The sequence below is a fragment of the Salminus brasiliensis genome, chromosome 5 (genome assembly GCF_030463535.1).
Source record: "Salminus brasiliensis chromosome 5, fSalBra1.hap2, whole genome shotgun sequence".
NCBI lineage: Eukaryota > Metazoa > Chordata > Actinopteri > Characiformes > Bryconidae > Salminus > Salminus brasiliensis.
Window position 1 is genome coordinate 30,361,786 of NC_132882.1, and position 17,042 is coordinate 30,378,827.

A 17,042-nucleotide genomic window follows, 5' to 3' on the forward strand; every position below is an offset into this window, starting at 1 on the left:
GATTATTAGATATTAAACACACTAAAAACCAGTCATTTTAAGAAAAAATCTCTACTAAACTAAATCAACCAGTCCAGAATGTCTTGTTATAAAAACATTTTACTGAACATATTAATCAGCAGCTCATCTTTTCTAAACTGTAGCTGTAGTAATTACACACACACAAAGATCTGATCAGACTGGTATCAGCTAATACTCATTAAGAGACAGCATTAAGGATCAGGGGACAAAATAACCTGATCGAGACAGGCCCCTTTTACACCTGGTCACTTTACAGGAGCAGTATCTGGATGGTATCCTGCTAAGTTTTTAACCACATGTCTTTACACTTGGTAATTAAATGTGTATCTGGTTACTAAGACTAAAGTCTCATTGCTGTGTGTAGAAATAGGTTCTACGTACTCCAGTTGAAGGCTCTCCCCCTCCCTACTAGTTAGCCAAGGGCCCTTTGGCTACTTTGGTTTGGTTTACTATTAGAAAGGAAGCTGATTGGGCCGCCATTCCTACTGGAAGTGTCTCACTAGGTGAGATCAGGCAGGTAGACACATGTTTTAATTTACCAATAACAAATAATTAAAAAGTTAATGGACTTTACTAAAAGTAGCAATCTTGGTGAAGGGGCAGGTCTTCTGACCTCTTCACGCTGTGTGGGATGGAATATGCAAATTAGCTGGTTGTGCAGCAATTATTACTGGTGTTTTTAGGTGTACTGGGAGGACTTTTGGTTGTTGAATGCGTCTCAGACCACCTCCTAAAGTCTTGGGTGTGTTTACACTCGCAGGTTTATGTAGCTTGGCCTGATCCAGATATAATCCTGATCCTCAAGAGGAATGAGGTGACTCAGATTTTGGACCCCGCTCTGCATAAATAAGACAAAGAGTCAGTTTTACACAGGAACTCTCATTGACAGACGTGACGAGGCAAATTTAACCAATGCTGAGAGACCACCTGAGAGAAATGCACTCATAAAAAGGCTTAAGTAAAGGCAATGGTACCTAAATTCTGGCTCCTTGTCTGGTTTAAGCATCCTTCAGATTGGTGGAACATGTTTTATGAAGGGTTCTATATAAAACTTGTTCTACAGCACCACTTCCACTATTGTTACAAATATTTAAACTTAGTATTAGTACTTTTTTCAGTACTATATAGAATTATATTGCACTTTTACCCCACACCTTTACCCCAGCCCCTATGCCATTTGCCAAATGTAGCAAGTAATAGAAGCTTATATCCTACCGCTTAGCATCCATTACTTATTAGCTACACTGCCCTGGTGGCTCCAGTGCAAAAAAGAGTATTTTAGAACAATGAAATTCTGCTCAATGTGTCCAACCAACTCTTTCTCCTCTCAGCACAAGAGTTCACACTCTGTCCTCTTCACAAAAATTCATTACTATGAATCACATGTTTCAGGGGATTCAGGCCTTCCACCTGACCTAATATGCTCTAACCACCTAATGCCCCACTAAGCAACAATAATCCCAGTTTAATCCAAATTGAATCTACAATTAATCCAGCCAAACAGGGCAGATTACAGCAGCTCCATGTGCCTGGAGACGTACTATTACAGCCACGGGGGGGAAATGAGGAGCTTATGCTGGGACAGAATGATGGGACAGAATGATGGGACAGAATAGCCCAGCTTTAACACATTTTTCATTTTCCATGAAACAATGGGAATTTATTCCAGGTTATGAGACCATGTGATTCATTTGATTATTTAAAAGACCCGAGTGTTTATTCTCATCTATTTTGCTTCTTGATAACAGGGCCAGGGATGCTCATATCGACTCAAACTGGGACAGAATACAGACAGGGCTGCATGTTTCAGCAGTAAAGGCTTTTATGCTTGTACACTTAAGTTAAGGCAGATTAAATAAGACCCTTCTGTGTAGCTGTTGGGTCATTCACTACGCAATACTCCGTCAAAGTGTAACAATACTGGTCAGCGTTTATGAGTCTCACTTTGGTTGGCCCACTTTTTCATTATGTTATCGATCAGCTGCCGCACTCCATGCTCGGCTGCCTGTCTACTATTGATCATCTGTCCAATTTGATCACTGATAAATCTGCTGTGTGGAATTTATGTGAATAATTATAGACCAGCATTGGTGAGGATACGTCAGTTTTTAGTTTTCTCCATGGTTTGAACCCTGTAGCTGCTTCTGTACACTGTGTGAATAGCTCTGTGCTACATGACTTGGAAAAAACTCTGACTTCCATTTAAAGTTAAGAACATTTGTGCCTTCATATTGTGACAGCGACTATTTACTATTTACTACTTACGGCATCTGTAATTACTGACAGCGATCCGACACATATTCCTCATATAAACTGACCACAGTTGTAAAAGCTCACACATGGCACTGCTTCATAGCATCTAAACAGCTAAGTGACAGCTACCCAGGCTAAAGTACAGCCTCTACACGGCATGGGGTTAGTGTGACAAGTAGGCCATTCATCATATGTCCGTTAAAGGTTTCCCACAGATTCATGACTATGGATGTACCTTTATTCATTTAGTAGGGCTAGTGTCAGCTGCCGGTTGCCGAGAATTACACTTAGTGCACCTCATGCACCCAGGTTATTCAGTTAACGGTAGAGACTTAGGATTCATCGGTCTAGTCTGTAGAGTCCATCCTCGTACAGAGGACTCTTTCTAGCTAGCTTAGCAGGAAAAGCTAGTTAGGCAGTTCTCGTCTCAGGGTCCATTAGGGAGCTACTGCAAGTCTGCGGCGATCTCTTGCCAGGCTTCTTAGGTTCAGCGAGCTGGGGTCCAGGAGCTCCAGGAGTGAGCGACTCTCCAGCTTGTTTCAGCAGTTAGCTCTCCTCACCGTCGTCACAGATCAGTCGTCTAGGTTTGGCGGCTGACTCCTCACGCTCTCAAGTCTAGTAAGTTCAATGTGCCTGACTACCGCTACTCTATATGTCTTAGTTTTTAGTTTTCCCAGGCTCGGCTTGGAAGTTTGTTTTGGAGTAGCAGTATTGGCTCAGCCCCGGCAGCTAGCACAGCCCTAGTGCCTCACCAGCCCCAGGTGTGTTCTTTTCTTTGGCCCAGTATTGTTTGTCACGGTTTTGTTAAGTTCTTCCATATCCCTTGTAATTGTTGCTGCATTTCTGTTTTGTTTTACGGTTTATTGTTATCAATAAACTCCTCGCTTTGGTCCATGCCCTGCGAGTGTTCTCCCGTCACTGTCAGACCGAGTGGATCCTGACAAAGACACTTAAAGATTCTTAGACACACAAGGAATGGTTGTGTTTAGGAGAAACACAATGACATTACATAAGAACTATTAGATATAATTAGATAAGGAAAAGTACATCTTGCGTAGCCTGAAACACACAAAAGGCATGTACTAAGTCTCTTAATTAATCATAAGTGTTTTGGGTGTAACGTGCAATAAACCAATCAGCATGTCAATTGCCATTCCCTTTAAGAGCCAGGTGCTTCAGCGGATTGCTATATTAAAGGTGCAAAGTGGGGGTGTATGCAGAAATTGATCTGAACGCATCTCATTTCCAGACCACCACGCCCATCTGCGAAATAAATTTGCAAGCAGCATTGCTACTTTATTTCTAGGTTTATCCTAGCCATGCTTCGCTAAATCAAGCTGTTGGCAGCCAATTCTGATCCTATCATTCATGAGCCTTAGCAGAAATTGCCATTTACCAGACCAGGCTACGTTTTTCTACTCTTCAGCTTCACCAGTTTTAGGGAGCCAGTGTCCTCTGCAGCCTCAGCTTTCTGTTTTTGGCTGACATAAGTGGATCACGGCGTGGTCCTCTGCTATTGTAGCACATCAGCCTCAAGGTTGGACGTGATGTGTTTTCTGTGATGCGTTTTTCCTCACCACAATTGTAGAGTGGTTATTTGAGGTACCGTTGTCTTTCTGTCAGCTCGACCTGGTCTGCTCTTCCTCTGTTGACCTCTTCTTTACTGCACCATCCCATTTCATACTCTACTATGAAAATCCTAAGAAATCCACTGATCATATTTTCCTGCATTGTGATGGTTTATGTGAACATTAGCTGAAGCTGCTGGGCTGTATCTGCATGATTTTATGTACTGCAGTGCTGCTACACAATTTGCTGAGGAGATAATAATAAACGGATAGGTTTACAGGTCTGCATTTCGCCAAAATACTTGTTCACTTTCATCTTGGAATGCAGATCATTTTATGCATTTAGGATGGAAAGCACAGAGTTTACTACATTTATTTTCAATGTGTGCATCAATGTACTAGACTTGGAGACTATTCACACGAGTCTGTTAAAATGATCCCCAACCTCATACATTGCAAATATAAGAGAAATGTTAAGGTGCACTTAGCTCTCACCTTTCTTTTACTAAACAAAGCATGTTTTTTATGTTAATATCTTTTAAAATGGAATGTATTGTGCCTTTGCTTTTTGTCTCAGGTTCCATCTGTTTTTGGTTGTTCTAAATTACAACAATGTTCAAAAAATGACATTTGACAATTGTTTTGTCATGTCTACTGGTAATGTCCATTCACTGTAAAGTTTATTTAAGTGATTTTAGAGGTTTCTTTTGAGTAAACAAAGGATTCATTTAATGTGTTTTTGTAAGCATGTAAATATGTGTAGCTTGTGTAACATGTTTATCACAGGCAGTGATCTTATCTTTACCTCTTGTTTAATTGATTTAACACAATATACATAAACTTATTGTGAAACAATGGTTTGTCCAAAATATAATCTAGGCACCCTTTCTAACTTGTAATTTCTGCTACATTAAGGTGCACCTATTGCTGACAAATGGTTTCAGGAATGCACACATACAGCTTTTGTACATATTTTGTACATATTTTTGTATCTTGTATCAGCTTGAGTTGAAGTCATAATAATGAATAACAAGCCCAAAGCTAGGTGTGGGAAATAACACTACAACTGTTGGGAATACTTAATTGCAGCATTAGCGTTATGTTATGGATATTATATACATAAATATTATGCTGTGCCTTGCTTCAAAAGAGTTCATATCATAAAACTTGAATTATTGAAAATTGTGAGAACTGCTTGAAGGCAATCATTGGGTTATTCGAATATGAAGTGTTTACTCACAGGGCACTCTGCTGGCATGCCACGGCACTGAGCTGGTGATGTAATCTCTCTGAGATGCTGTGATGATGACCCATGTGCCTGTGCGGTACAGGAATTTCACAACCACTGCATCATCATTCTCTGCCTGGCTGGAGGCCAGCACGCTCTGGTTGCCATGGACAACGATGGCGGCTTTGGACAGGGGTGACAGGTCACCTCCGTCAAACACCTGAACCCTCACCTGCACCTCTGAAAGAGAAACACCAACAAAAATTTCACTAACCATTTTCACCTACTATTCCTACTACTAACATTTCACTACTACATTCACCAAGTCATGTGAAAAAGTTAGGACACCCCATAAAAACCTTTGTCTTTTTTATTATATTTACACATATGAACATTGTATCTTCATTTAAACAATATTAAGAGATTATTGTAATAGGACTAAACCAAAAGAACTAAAGAAATGTCTATTAATGGTTAGGACACCCTATGCCCTAAAATCTGGTACTTCGGCCCTGGGCTAAAATAAGTTCAGTTAGATGTTTGCTATAATGATCACCAGTCAACATCAACTAGGAGAAAGTTTTTCTCACTCCTCCAAGCAGAATTCTTTCAGCTGTAGTTTTTATACTGATGGTCTCACATTTTCCTCAAGCGTCCTCTGATACAATAAAGAATTCCTAGTGGATTCAGTGTTGAAGAGCTCTCCAGACCCTATTGCAGAAAAGCAGCCCCAAACCATGACATTTCCACCTCTATCGTCCAAATAATAATACTTTGGATTCATTTGTCCAAAGCACATTGTTCCAGATGTCCTGGTCTTGGTCTAGAGGTTCTCTGGAAAACTTTATTCTTGCTCTGGGTTTCCTCTTGCACACCTCCCATGAAAATCGTGAAACGTGTGTGGTCTATTTCTGAGGGTAGATTCTGTACTTCGGCTTCAGCTGTGGCAAGAGCTACTTGTAGATCCCTTAACGAAATTTTAGGATTGTTGGAGTTGGATTGTTGCTGTGGAAAGGAACCTGCTAGGACGGCCTGACCTGGCCATGTTGGCAGTTGTTTTACTTGTAAGTGATTTAGTGGACTGTGTAACAGCTGATTTCTGATTTTTGTTCTGAGATCTTTTTAAACCCCTTCCCAGACTCATCTGCATCTCAAGTTTCAAGTTTCAGGTTTATTTGTCATTTGCACAACATTTCAGGACATTTATGCATTGAAATGCTTGTGGCCTCACCACAACCTCAGGTTAATGCTCTACAGGAGGACAAAACTATATACATACTAAACATATTAAAATAAAGTTATATAAAAAATATATTAAATAAATACAAAATACAAACAAAATATACACAAAATACAGAATATACAAAGACAGGAGGGATCTGTGGAAATTCCTTGATATGTACATTTATGAGACAGGTATAGTCTCATAAGAGAGAGAGTGGAGCTAAATATAAATATGTATGTTTATGTCTATTCCTGTTGTATAAAGTGACTTAGTGATGTTGTCCATAGCAGTGATATATAGAGTATTAATAATAAAGTCAAGTGTCCGAGTGCAGTGGTGTTGGTGAAAGGTTCACAGCTTGTTCAGGAACCTGATGGCTTGTGAATAGAAACTGTTCATTAGCCGGTTTGTTCTGGCCTGGATGCTGCGGTACCTCCTGCCTGATGGCAATAAGGTGAACAGGCCGTGTGCTGGGTGGCTACAGTGCTTTGTTGGTGTGGAGTGACCAGGAGAGGTCATCGGTGAGGTGTACCCCGAGGAACCTAACACTGCTGACCCTCTCCACTTCAGCTCCATTGATGTATAAGGGAGTCTAATCTGCAACCTTCTTTCTGAAAGCTTCAAAAGCTTTTTGGATCTCCCTATTTACATTTATGGTATTTAGCTGACACTCTTATCCAGAGAGACTTACTCTCGTAACTCGTATTACAGAGGTGGGCCAATGCAGTGTTAGGAGTCACCCTGACTGGGAATTGAACTGTGGTCTCCCACATGGTGTGGTAGCTCACTGGCAGGTAGTGGTGTCATTGGTTGCGCCACCATAAATAATAATAATAATAATAAGGGAGGTAATAACACTCCCTTTACCAATCAAGAGCAGATGAGGTTTAAATATGACAGGCTCCTCCAAAATCACCTCTAACCATGTTCTAATCATCTTTAGTTGATGTGCTGCACCTGATTCTAATTTTAACCATCTGAAGTAGTAATAAATGTGGGAGTGTTCTAACACTTTCCTCACAGGAAAATTGTATTTGTATTAATTACATTTTACATTTCTTCAGTTTAATGCATTTAGTTAAGTTACCTCCATCTGCCAAAATTGCTTAAGTGATAATCAAATGTCCATATGTTTAAATATATTAAAAATGTTTAAATGGGGTGTCCTAACTTTTTCACTATAAGTGTCTGCCATGTGTGACCTACAGTGTAACTACCATGTAACATGAAGCCTGCTAAATCTTCATCAAGGTCTTTTGCTGGCAAACAAGGGTTCTGATTTGCCTTTCAACCAATCCAACGAACAGTTCTGTCAACTTGCCTTGTATCATTACTGATAACTGCCTTTTCTTAATTATTGAAAGTTTGGTATATGGCTAACTTTTATTTTAAAACATTTATCTTCTTATACGTTTCTCCTGCTTTGTGGGCATCTATTATTTTAATAATCAGAGTGTTAGATGGCTGCTTAGAGGATCCCATTACTGATGATAGTTGAGACAATGTCTGAGAAGTCAGAGTATTTATAAAGCTTTGAAATTTGCATCATCTGGTCTGTAAACACACCATAGGCCCAACAAGCTAATTAGGTCCTGAGACCTTGATAAAAGTTCCTTAAACTCTTAAATGTCTTGAGGTACATAGGCCTCTGCATGGTGCTCAATTGCGTTGTTCACTCTAATACAAAACAAAATGAGCTAGATTTAAGCAAAATAACAGTAATTGTGCATAAAATGTTGGAAACATGTTTAATATTTAGCATCATAGCTTGATGCCTTTTAAAGATCAGTTCATCTTCAACCCACTGAACTATTCATAGTAGCAGAATTTTCACCAGGGGTGCCCAAACATTTGCATATCATTGTATTTTATCCAATTTTTAGAAGTTTAGAAGCACTGGTTTACATTTGTAAAGCATGTTAACCTGGTATTTTCCCCCCTTTGGCTGAAATAAGTTCAGTTAGATGTTTGCTATAATGGTCTACCAGTCTCTGACATCAACTAGGAGAAGGTCCTCCACTCCTCCAATCAGAACTCTTTCAGCTGTGTGACATTTCAGCTCTAGTTTTTAGACTGGTGGTCTCACATTTTCCTCAAGATCCCTGTGATTCAATGTTGGAAAGCTCTCCAGGCCCTACTGTAAAAAAGCAGCCCAAACCATGACACTTCTACATCCATGCTTCACAGCTGATATAGGTTCTTGTGCAGAATTGCTGTCTCTGGTTTACTCCAAACGTATTCCCTAGAAAACTTTAGTCTTGTTACAAAGCATGTGCCAATGACAAGAAACTTTGAACACTGCAGTGCCAGTATTTCTGTGGTTAAGCGTCATTTAAACGTAGTTAAAACAGCTGAACACAAAACTCCTAACTGAATATAAATATAACCGCTGTGGTGGTAAGCTGTAGTGGTAAGGTAGATCTCTTTGACAAAAGTATCTGCGTAAATTCTGTGTAAAACATTTGACTTCACAACATACATTTTATATTATTTTATATTAAACTTACTTGGAATTTCTTTACTTGTTTTGTTTATTTTCAATATAAAACCTAAATAATGGCACATCAGTTTTGACTGTTGTGTTTTTCTTTTTACTGTTGATTCATATGGTGATTGTATCATCTGAGCCATCTCATGATGAGACAATCCAATGACTCATCTTGTATAAAAAAGTGGTCCAAATGCCAATGGACCAAAAAGCTGTTAAGATATCATAGCCTAATTATTACCATTTGTCACATGCAGGAACCAAAGCCACATACAACTCTATGAGTTTTACACATATAGTGCTGAATTTACACCTACAGTGTTGAACAAACACCTTCAGAACCGAAGTTACAACCACCGTATTGAATTAAAACTACAGTATAGTACAGAATAGTGTACAGTTAATATGGACAGTGTTGAATGAACATCTACAGTGCTGAATATACACCTGCAGTACTAAAAGAACACCTAACAGGCTTGCATTTACATCTGCAGTGCTGAAGGAACACCTGACATGCTGGATTTACACCAGCAGTGCTGAATGGACACCTACAGCGCTGAATTGATGTACTAATGTAATGAATTTACACCTGACATGCTAGATTTACACCAGCCATGCTGAATGAACACCTGACATGTTGAATTTACACCAGAAGTGCAGATTTTACACCAGCAGTGCTAAATGCACACCTGACATGCTGGATTTACACCAGCACTGCTGAATAAACACCTGATATGCTGAATTTACACCAGCAGTGCTAAATGAACACCTGACATGCTGGATTTACACCAGCACTGCTGAATAAACACCTGACATGCTGGATTTACACCAGCACTGCTGAATAAACACCTGACATGCTGGATTTACACCAGCACTGCTGAATAAACACCTGACATGCTGGATTTACACCAGCAGTGCTAAATGGACACCTGACATGCTGGATTTACACCAGCACTGCTGAATAAACACCTGACATGCTGGATTTACACCAGCAGTGCTGAATTTACACCTGGCATGCTACATTTACACCAGCCATGCTGAATGAACACCTGACATGCTGGATTTACACCAGCCATGCTGAATGAACACCTGACATGCTGGATTTACACCAGCACTGCTGAATAAACACCTGACATGCTGGATTTACACCAGCAGTGCTGAATTTACACCTGACATGCTACATTTACACCAGCAGTCTTAAATGAACACCTGACATGCTGAATTTACACCAGCAGTGTTAAATGAACACCTGGTGTGCTGAAATTACACCAGCACTGCTGATTGAACACCTACAGCACTGAATTTATGTACTGATGTACTGAATTTACACCTGACATGCTACATTTACACCAGCAGTGCTGAATTGACACCAACAGTGCTGAATTTACACCAGCAGTGCTGAATTTACACCTGACATGCTACATTTACACCAGCAGTGCTGAATTGACACCAACAGTGCTGAATTTACACCTGACATGGTAAATTTACACCTGACATGGTAAATTTACACCAGCAGTGCTAAATTTACACCAGCAGTGCTGAATTTACACCAGCAGTGCTGAATTTACACCTGACATGGTCAATTTACACCAGCAGTGCTGAATTTACACCTGACATGGTCAATTTACACCAGCAGTGCTGAATTTACACCAGCAGTGCTGAATTTACACCTGACATGGTAAATTTACACCAGAAGTGCTGATTTTACACCAGCAGTGCTAAATGCACACCTGACATGCTGGATTTACACCAGCACTGCTGAATAAACACCTGACATGCTGGATTTACACCAGCAGTGCTAAATGGACACCTGACATGCTGGATTTACACCAGCACTGCTGAATAAACACCTGACATGCTGGATTTACACCAGCAGTGCTGAATAAACACCTGGCATGCTGGATTTACACCAGCCATGCTGAATGAACACCTGACATGCTGGATTTACACCAGCACTGCTGAATAAACACCTGACATGCTGGATTTACACCAGCACTGCTGAATGAACACCTGACATGCTGGATTTACACCAGCACTGCTGAATAAACACCTGACATGCTGGATTTACACCAGCAGTGCTGAATTTACACCTGACATGCTACATTTACACCAGCAGTCTTAAATGAACACCTGACATGCTGAATTTACACCAGCAGTGTTAAATGAACACCTGGTGTGCTGAAATTACACCAGCACTGCTGATTGAACACCTACAGCACTGAATTTATGTACTGATGTACTGAATTTACACCTGACATGCTACATTTACACCAGCAGTGCTGAATTGACACCAACAGTGCTGAATTTACACCAGCAGTGCTGAATTTACACCTGACATGGTAAATTTACACCAGCAGTGCTGAATTTACACCAGTAGTGCTGAATTTACACCTGACATGGTCAATTTACACCAGCAGTGCTGAATTTACACCAGCAGTGCTGAATTTACACCTGACATGGTCAATTTACACCAGCAGTGCTGAATTTACACCTGACATGGTCAATTTACACCAGCAGTGCTGAATTGACACCAGCAGTGCTGAATTTACACCAGCAGTGCTGAATTTACACCTGACATGGTAAATTTACACCAGCAGTGCTGAATTTACACCAGTAGTGCTGAATTTACACCTGACATGGTCAATTTACACCAGCAGTGCTGAATTTACACCAGCAGTGCTGAATTTACACCTGACATGGTAAATTTACACCAGCAGTGCTGAATTTACACCTGACATGGTAAATTTACACCAGCAGTGCTGAATTTACACCAGTAGTGCTGAATTTACACCTGACATGGTAAATTTACACCAGCAGTGCTGAATTTACACCAGCAGTGCTAAATTTACACCTGACATGGTAAATTTACACCAGCAGTGCTGAATTTACACCTGACATGGTCAATTTACACCAGCAGTGCTGAATTTACACCAGCAGTGCTGAATTTACACCTGACATGGTAAATTTACACCAGCAGTGCTGAATTTACACCTGACATGGTAAATTTACACCAGCAGTGCTGAATTTACACCAGCAGTGCTAAATTTACACCTGACATGGTAAATTTACACCAGCAGTGCTGAATTTACACCTGACATGGTCAATTTACACCAGCAGTGCTGAATTTACACCAGCAGTGCTGAATTTACACCTGACATGGTAAATTTACACCAGCAGTGCTGAATTTACACCAGTAGTGCTGAATTTACACCTGACATGGTAAATTTACACCAGCAGTGCTGAATTTACACCTGACATGCTGAATTTACACCAGCAGTGCTGAATTTACACCTGACATGGTAAATTTACACCAGCAGTGCTGAATTTACACCTGACATGGTCAATTTACACCAGCAGTGCTGAATTTACACCTGACATGGTAAATTTACACCAGCACTGCTGAATAAACACCAGCAGTGCTGAATTTACACCTGACATGGTAAATTTACACCAGCAGTGCTGAATTTACACCTGACATGGTAAATTTACACCAGCAGTGCTGAATTTACACCAACAGTGCTGAATTTACACCAGCAGTGCTGAATTTACACCTGACATGGTAAATTTACACCAGCAGTGCTGAATTTACACCAGCAGTGCTGAATTTACACCTGACATGGTCAATTTACACCAGCAGTGCTGAATTTACACCTGCAGTGTTCAGAAGAACATCCACGGTGCTGAATTCACACCTGCAGTGTTACATTAAAACATCCAGTGTCGAAAGATCACTCATAATGGTGAACTAACACTGACACCTGCAGCGAATTCAGACGCCTACAGCATTAGGGAACACCTACAATGAAGACCTAGTGTTGACTCAACACACAGAGTGCACAGACCTCCAGTGTTCAGCTATAGTGCTGAACCGACTCTTTCAGGGGCGCGAGGAGGTGTCATTAGAATTCGTGGCAACACTGCATCCGACCGAAGCTCCGAAGCCCCCACAATGACCCACCGCAGCTCGAGGCATACATTTCCCCAACATACATCTCCTAGTCCTTCATGCACACATCTAGCTCAGCACACGCACCCTCACACCCATCCTCCAAGCACTTCCCCGCAACTGGGAACCATCGCCCAGTGCGTTTGGAGATGAGAGAAAGCCATGGGCGTGGAGGCTGCTGCTTTTCCCCCCTCTATGCTGCAGCATGTGCGCTCACTCACCGAGGGCTCCATTCTCCGCGATGGATTTGCACTCACTCCATCCAACGCAGGACAAGAGGAGAAAGGGAAGCAAATGGGAAACGTGCGGGGATGGCATCCTCAAAGCTACATCTCCCTCTCCATCTCACCAGCCATGTCTATTCATCCATGTTTTTTTTTTTTGTACAGATGGTCGCTGAAAGGGTCTCGCCTATCAGATGCATCATCCACATCCTCCTCCTCCTCCTCCTCCTCGAGATGCTGCTACCTCGCTGTTGTTTTCTCCCCCCACCCGTGTTTGGTCCAGGCCACGCCCTCCCGCGCTGAGATTGGCAAAGCAGCGTGCCATCACCTGCGCTGGGATTGGCTAGGAGACCGTTGGATACGACAAGCCAATCGTAGCGCAGATGACAGCAGCGAACTGGCCACTCGTAGCGTAGGAGGCGCTGGAGGGCGGGGTTTTCCGGAATACAGGCGGAATCACAGCTGAACAACGCTGCAGCCCCGAGTCGAGCGAGTTTATTGTTCAAGGAAGCGAACAGCTATCTAGGGATGGCAGCGGCCTCTAGCGATGGGAAAATGTTGTGCCTGCTGATTTTTTTGGGCGGCGGACTTTTGTACTGAGGCGTTTCAGTGTTTTTGGCGCAGTGGTGTGTTTTTTGTGGTGGAGACACTAGAGGGCGCCAGGGACTATTGTAGTGGGTTGTGTAGCGCTTTTTACGACCCCTCATGATCAGGGCTGTAAGGGATCATGGTGTGACGGTGACAGGCTGCGAGAGAGATCAGAGCCAGTCAGCCAAGAAGACAATCATATTCTCCATTTGTGCCTTCGCCTTTTACCCATCCGTGCAGTGAACACACACACACACACACACACTAGTGATCAAACCCACACGGTGACAGTGAGCACATGTGCCCAGAGGGGTAGGCAGCCATTGCTGCAGCACCCAGCCTTGTTCAAGGGCCCAACAGTGGCAGCTTGCTGAGCCTGGGTTTCAAACCCACAACCCTGATTTTTGCTTCTTCAGTTAGCACTAGAGCTATAATGCTACAGAAGGTAACTTACCCTAGAAGTCAATAGCCACCCATATCCTTTTAGCAACCACGTGCTCACACACTTCCTTAAATCTGCTCAAACCACCCTGCAGGTCTTTATGAAGGCTCCACGGGAGTGTTTATTAGATCCGAATGATCTATTGGGTTCATGTTTATGGTTCACAACACATCAGCAAGTCTGTGTGACTTTACTGAAGGCCAGTGTGTGGCTGGAGTAGGGTAAGAGAAATGTGTAGGCATGTATCTATGGAATTTCAATGCTTATATATCTTGTCTTTTCCAGTGATGCAGCAATCGGGCTCACAGCATTCCCGAGTTTTAACAATCTACACCATTACCAGACCTTAGGAGGAAGAATAAGGCCTAACTGGGCAGGAATCCATGGCTGCCAAACATGATAACTATATGAGCTGCTCGTTTTGCAGGCCTTTTTTTTTTACCCCTGGTGTAGGGAGCAGTGAACAGGGGATTATCACTCAACTTCACAGGTAGTTGCAGAAATCCATCATCCATCCATTATTCACCCATCAGCATCAGTCGTTTTGACTGCAGCAGTGATGACGACGTTGCAGGACTTTCAGTAAAAAGCTATTGAATCAACAGCATTTCCCTTAATCCACACCCCGTGCTTAAGAACCCTGTTAGAGACCTGTTAGAGGGGGTGGGGGGAGGGAGGTGTTCAGGATATCTCAGTTCGACAGTTACCTTTAACAAAACACTCTGCTCGAACACATTACTTTACCTTGATAAAGGGCCTGATAATGAGCTATAGAGTTAATCAGGGCCTAAATCCTAGAGCCATGGCCTGCATGCTTTGTCATGGCCTACGCAGTGACCAGTATGCAGGAAGAAAGGATGAAACCTATGGGTGTGGGGACAGAGGGGCTCCAACTTCACAGCCCTCTCCCCACTACTAAACAGTAGCCTACCCCATTTATGACTGTGCAGTCACAGTACTTGATCTGGTGAATTGCGCATGGCCTGTTGGCCTACTTTTTCCTTTTGTCCGCTCTCTTTCACTCACTCACAGCCACACACCCAGTTGCTGGCAGGTAATGTCTCAGCATTTGGGCCAACAACAATTACATAAGATTATCCGATTGTCAAGAGCTGAGGAATGTGGGTATTCTGAGGAAATGAGCATTGGGTGGCACCAAATTAACCACCACTAAGAACAGAGCTGTTGTAAAATGACGAGTCCATTCAAAATATGAATGGGAAACAAGGTGTGGTATTATGTAGAGCACCACCTTCAGTCTAATAGGCCAATCATCTTGATAGTGCCCTCAAAGCTTAGTAAAGGCCAAACCTGGCCAAAGCATGACCCAACAAATATGTACAGGAAATGTAAAAGTCTCACGGGTGCCTCCATGTGGTCCATTGCTTGTTAGCAAGAGAGAGCCCTGGCATATTACGCTCGTAGCTTTTTTATTACCTGCAGGCCGTTTTGAATGGAGATTTTGATGAGACCATGCTACCCCACAATTTCAGGAGTTTAACCCACTCACCCTTTGTTTGCGGCCTCTTTTTTCTCTCAGAGAAAAATACTTGAAACAGAAACTGTGAAACAGAAAAATCATTAAGGCTGCTTAAGCTAGCTACTTGGCTCGGCTAATAACTAATATGTTAGTTAATATGGTGAAGAAGCATCAGCTTGATCATCTCGCTCTGATCAAGAGTAAAGTTAACCTGCTGGTAACAGTGGCTACCTAGCATAAACGGTTCCTACACCATATGCCCAGATGTTTGTGGACACCCCTTCCCTTATGCATTCCGCTACTACTACTACATTTGGACACCCATTGCTGACACAGCTGTGCAAATGCTTGGCTAGACCCTGGCAAGGGTCCAAAAGGGCATGGTGCCTAATGCCAGGTGTGGGCTAAAGGGTATAAAGCCCCCCAGCATTGAAGCATTGAGCTGTGGAGCAGTGGAACTGTGTTCTCTGGAATGGGGGTGCTTCAGCCAATGCTTTTGGGATGAGTTGGGGAGCTGGGGACGAACCTCACTAACTCTCTCATCGCTGAATGCAATCAAGTCATTTTGGCTGTTGGCTACTGCCTTTAGTTTCTGCTCCAAAAAGTTGTGCTTCTGTCCACATCCTGTATCTGTAGACTTCTTTGTTAAGTATGGAGACGTCTAGGGTGAACGAAAGTAACAGAAGCCGTGAAGCCGTGATCTGATTTCATGAACACTGAAGAAGCAGCATGCTTAGATTAAAGCAGGCTGTAATCTGAGCAGGCCTCATTGCCTGAGATTTGTACATATTCAAATGCAACGTTGTCTTAGTCATTATTTAGAGATGTGAGTTGTGGGAGTTGTCACACTAACAAATCTATGAAGTTAAAAATATGAAAATGCACGAGAGACACCAGATGCTAGTTTAGGTAAACTTGACATACATTTACATACAAATTCATAGTTTTTAGTTGGGAAGATTCGTACTGAGACAACAAAATAAGTGATGTAATATTAGAAAAAAACATTGCCATTCTACACTGCACTCTCTCTCTCTCTCTCTTTCTCTCTCTCTCTCTCACACACACACACACACACACACACACACACACTTGCACTGTAGAACTGGGACAGACAGTCACCGGCCTTTGGGGAAGTGTTGATTAAGCTACTCTTTCTTATAATTAAAAGTTGTTTGTTAATTAAACCTGGAGCTACACGTTATGCCAAAAGGTAGTGTGCACTTTCTCCAGTGGCTGATCCAGATAAAACATGAAGTAATAAAGGAAACACTGTTGACGGATTGAAATATTATTATTGAATACAATTTTCAACAGATAACACCACTACCAGCCAGTGAGCTATTACACCATTTGGAAGACTAGGGCTTGATTCTTGGTCTGGGTGGTCTGCGCTGCACCAATAAGAGTCCTTGGACAAGACTCCTAACACTACACCGGCCTGTAATACGAGTAGCAACCTTGGATAACCTCTGGATAAGAGCATCAGCTAAATGCTGGTTTAGTAGCGTTGGGTCTTTGCTTATCAGGTTCAGAGTGTTGAGTGAGTGTTCAGTATTCAGCTCACTGTAAAACACTG

At 42.1% G+C, this 17,042-nt stretch overlaps 1 protein-coding gene across 2 annotated transcripts in view; it reads right to left on the reverse strand.

The window, feature by feature from the left end:
- The window catches only part of fam171a2b (family with sequence similarity 171 member A2b), a 23,647-nt gene extending 10,467 nt beyond the window's left edge, over nucleotides 1-13,180 (reverse strand). For both annotated transcript variants that reach the window (XM_072680126.1, XM_072680125.1), the window contains exons 1-2: nucleotides 12,951-13,180; nucleotides 5,083-5,310 (exon numbers count right to left, since the gene is read on the reverse strand). In XM_072680126.1, the coding sequence (XP_072536227.1) occupies nucleotides 5,083-5,310; nucleotides 12,951-13,047 (325 nt within the window). In that variant the 5' untranslated portion in view covers nucleotides 13,048-13,180. The remainder of the gene's footprint in view (nucleotides 1-5,082; nucleotides 5,311-12,950) is intronic.
- Nucleotides 13,181-17,042: the final 3,862 nt, after the last annotated feature.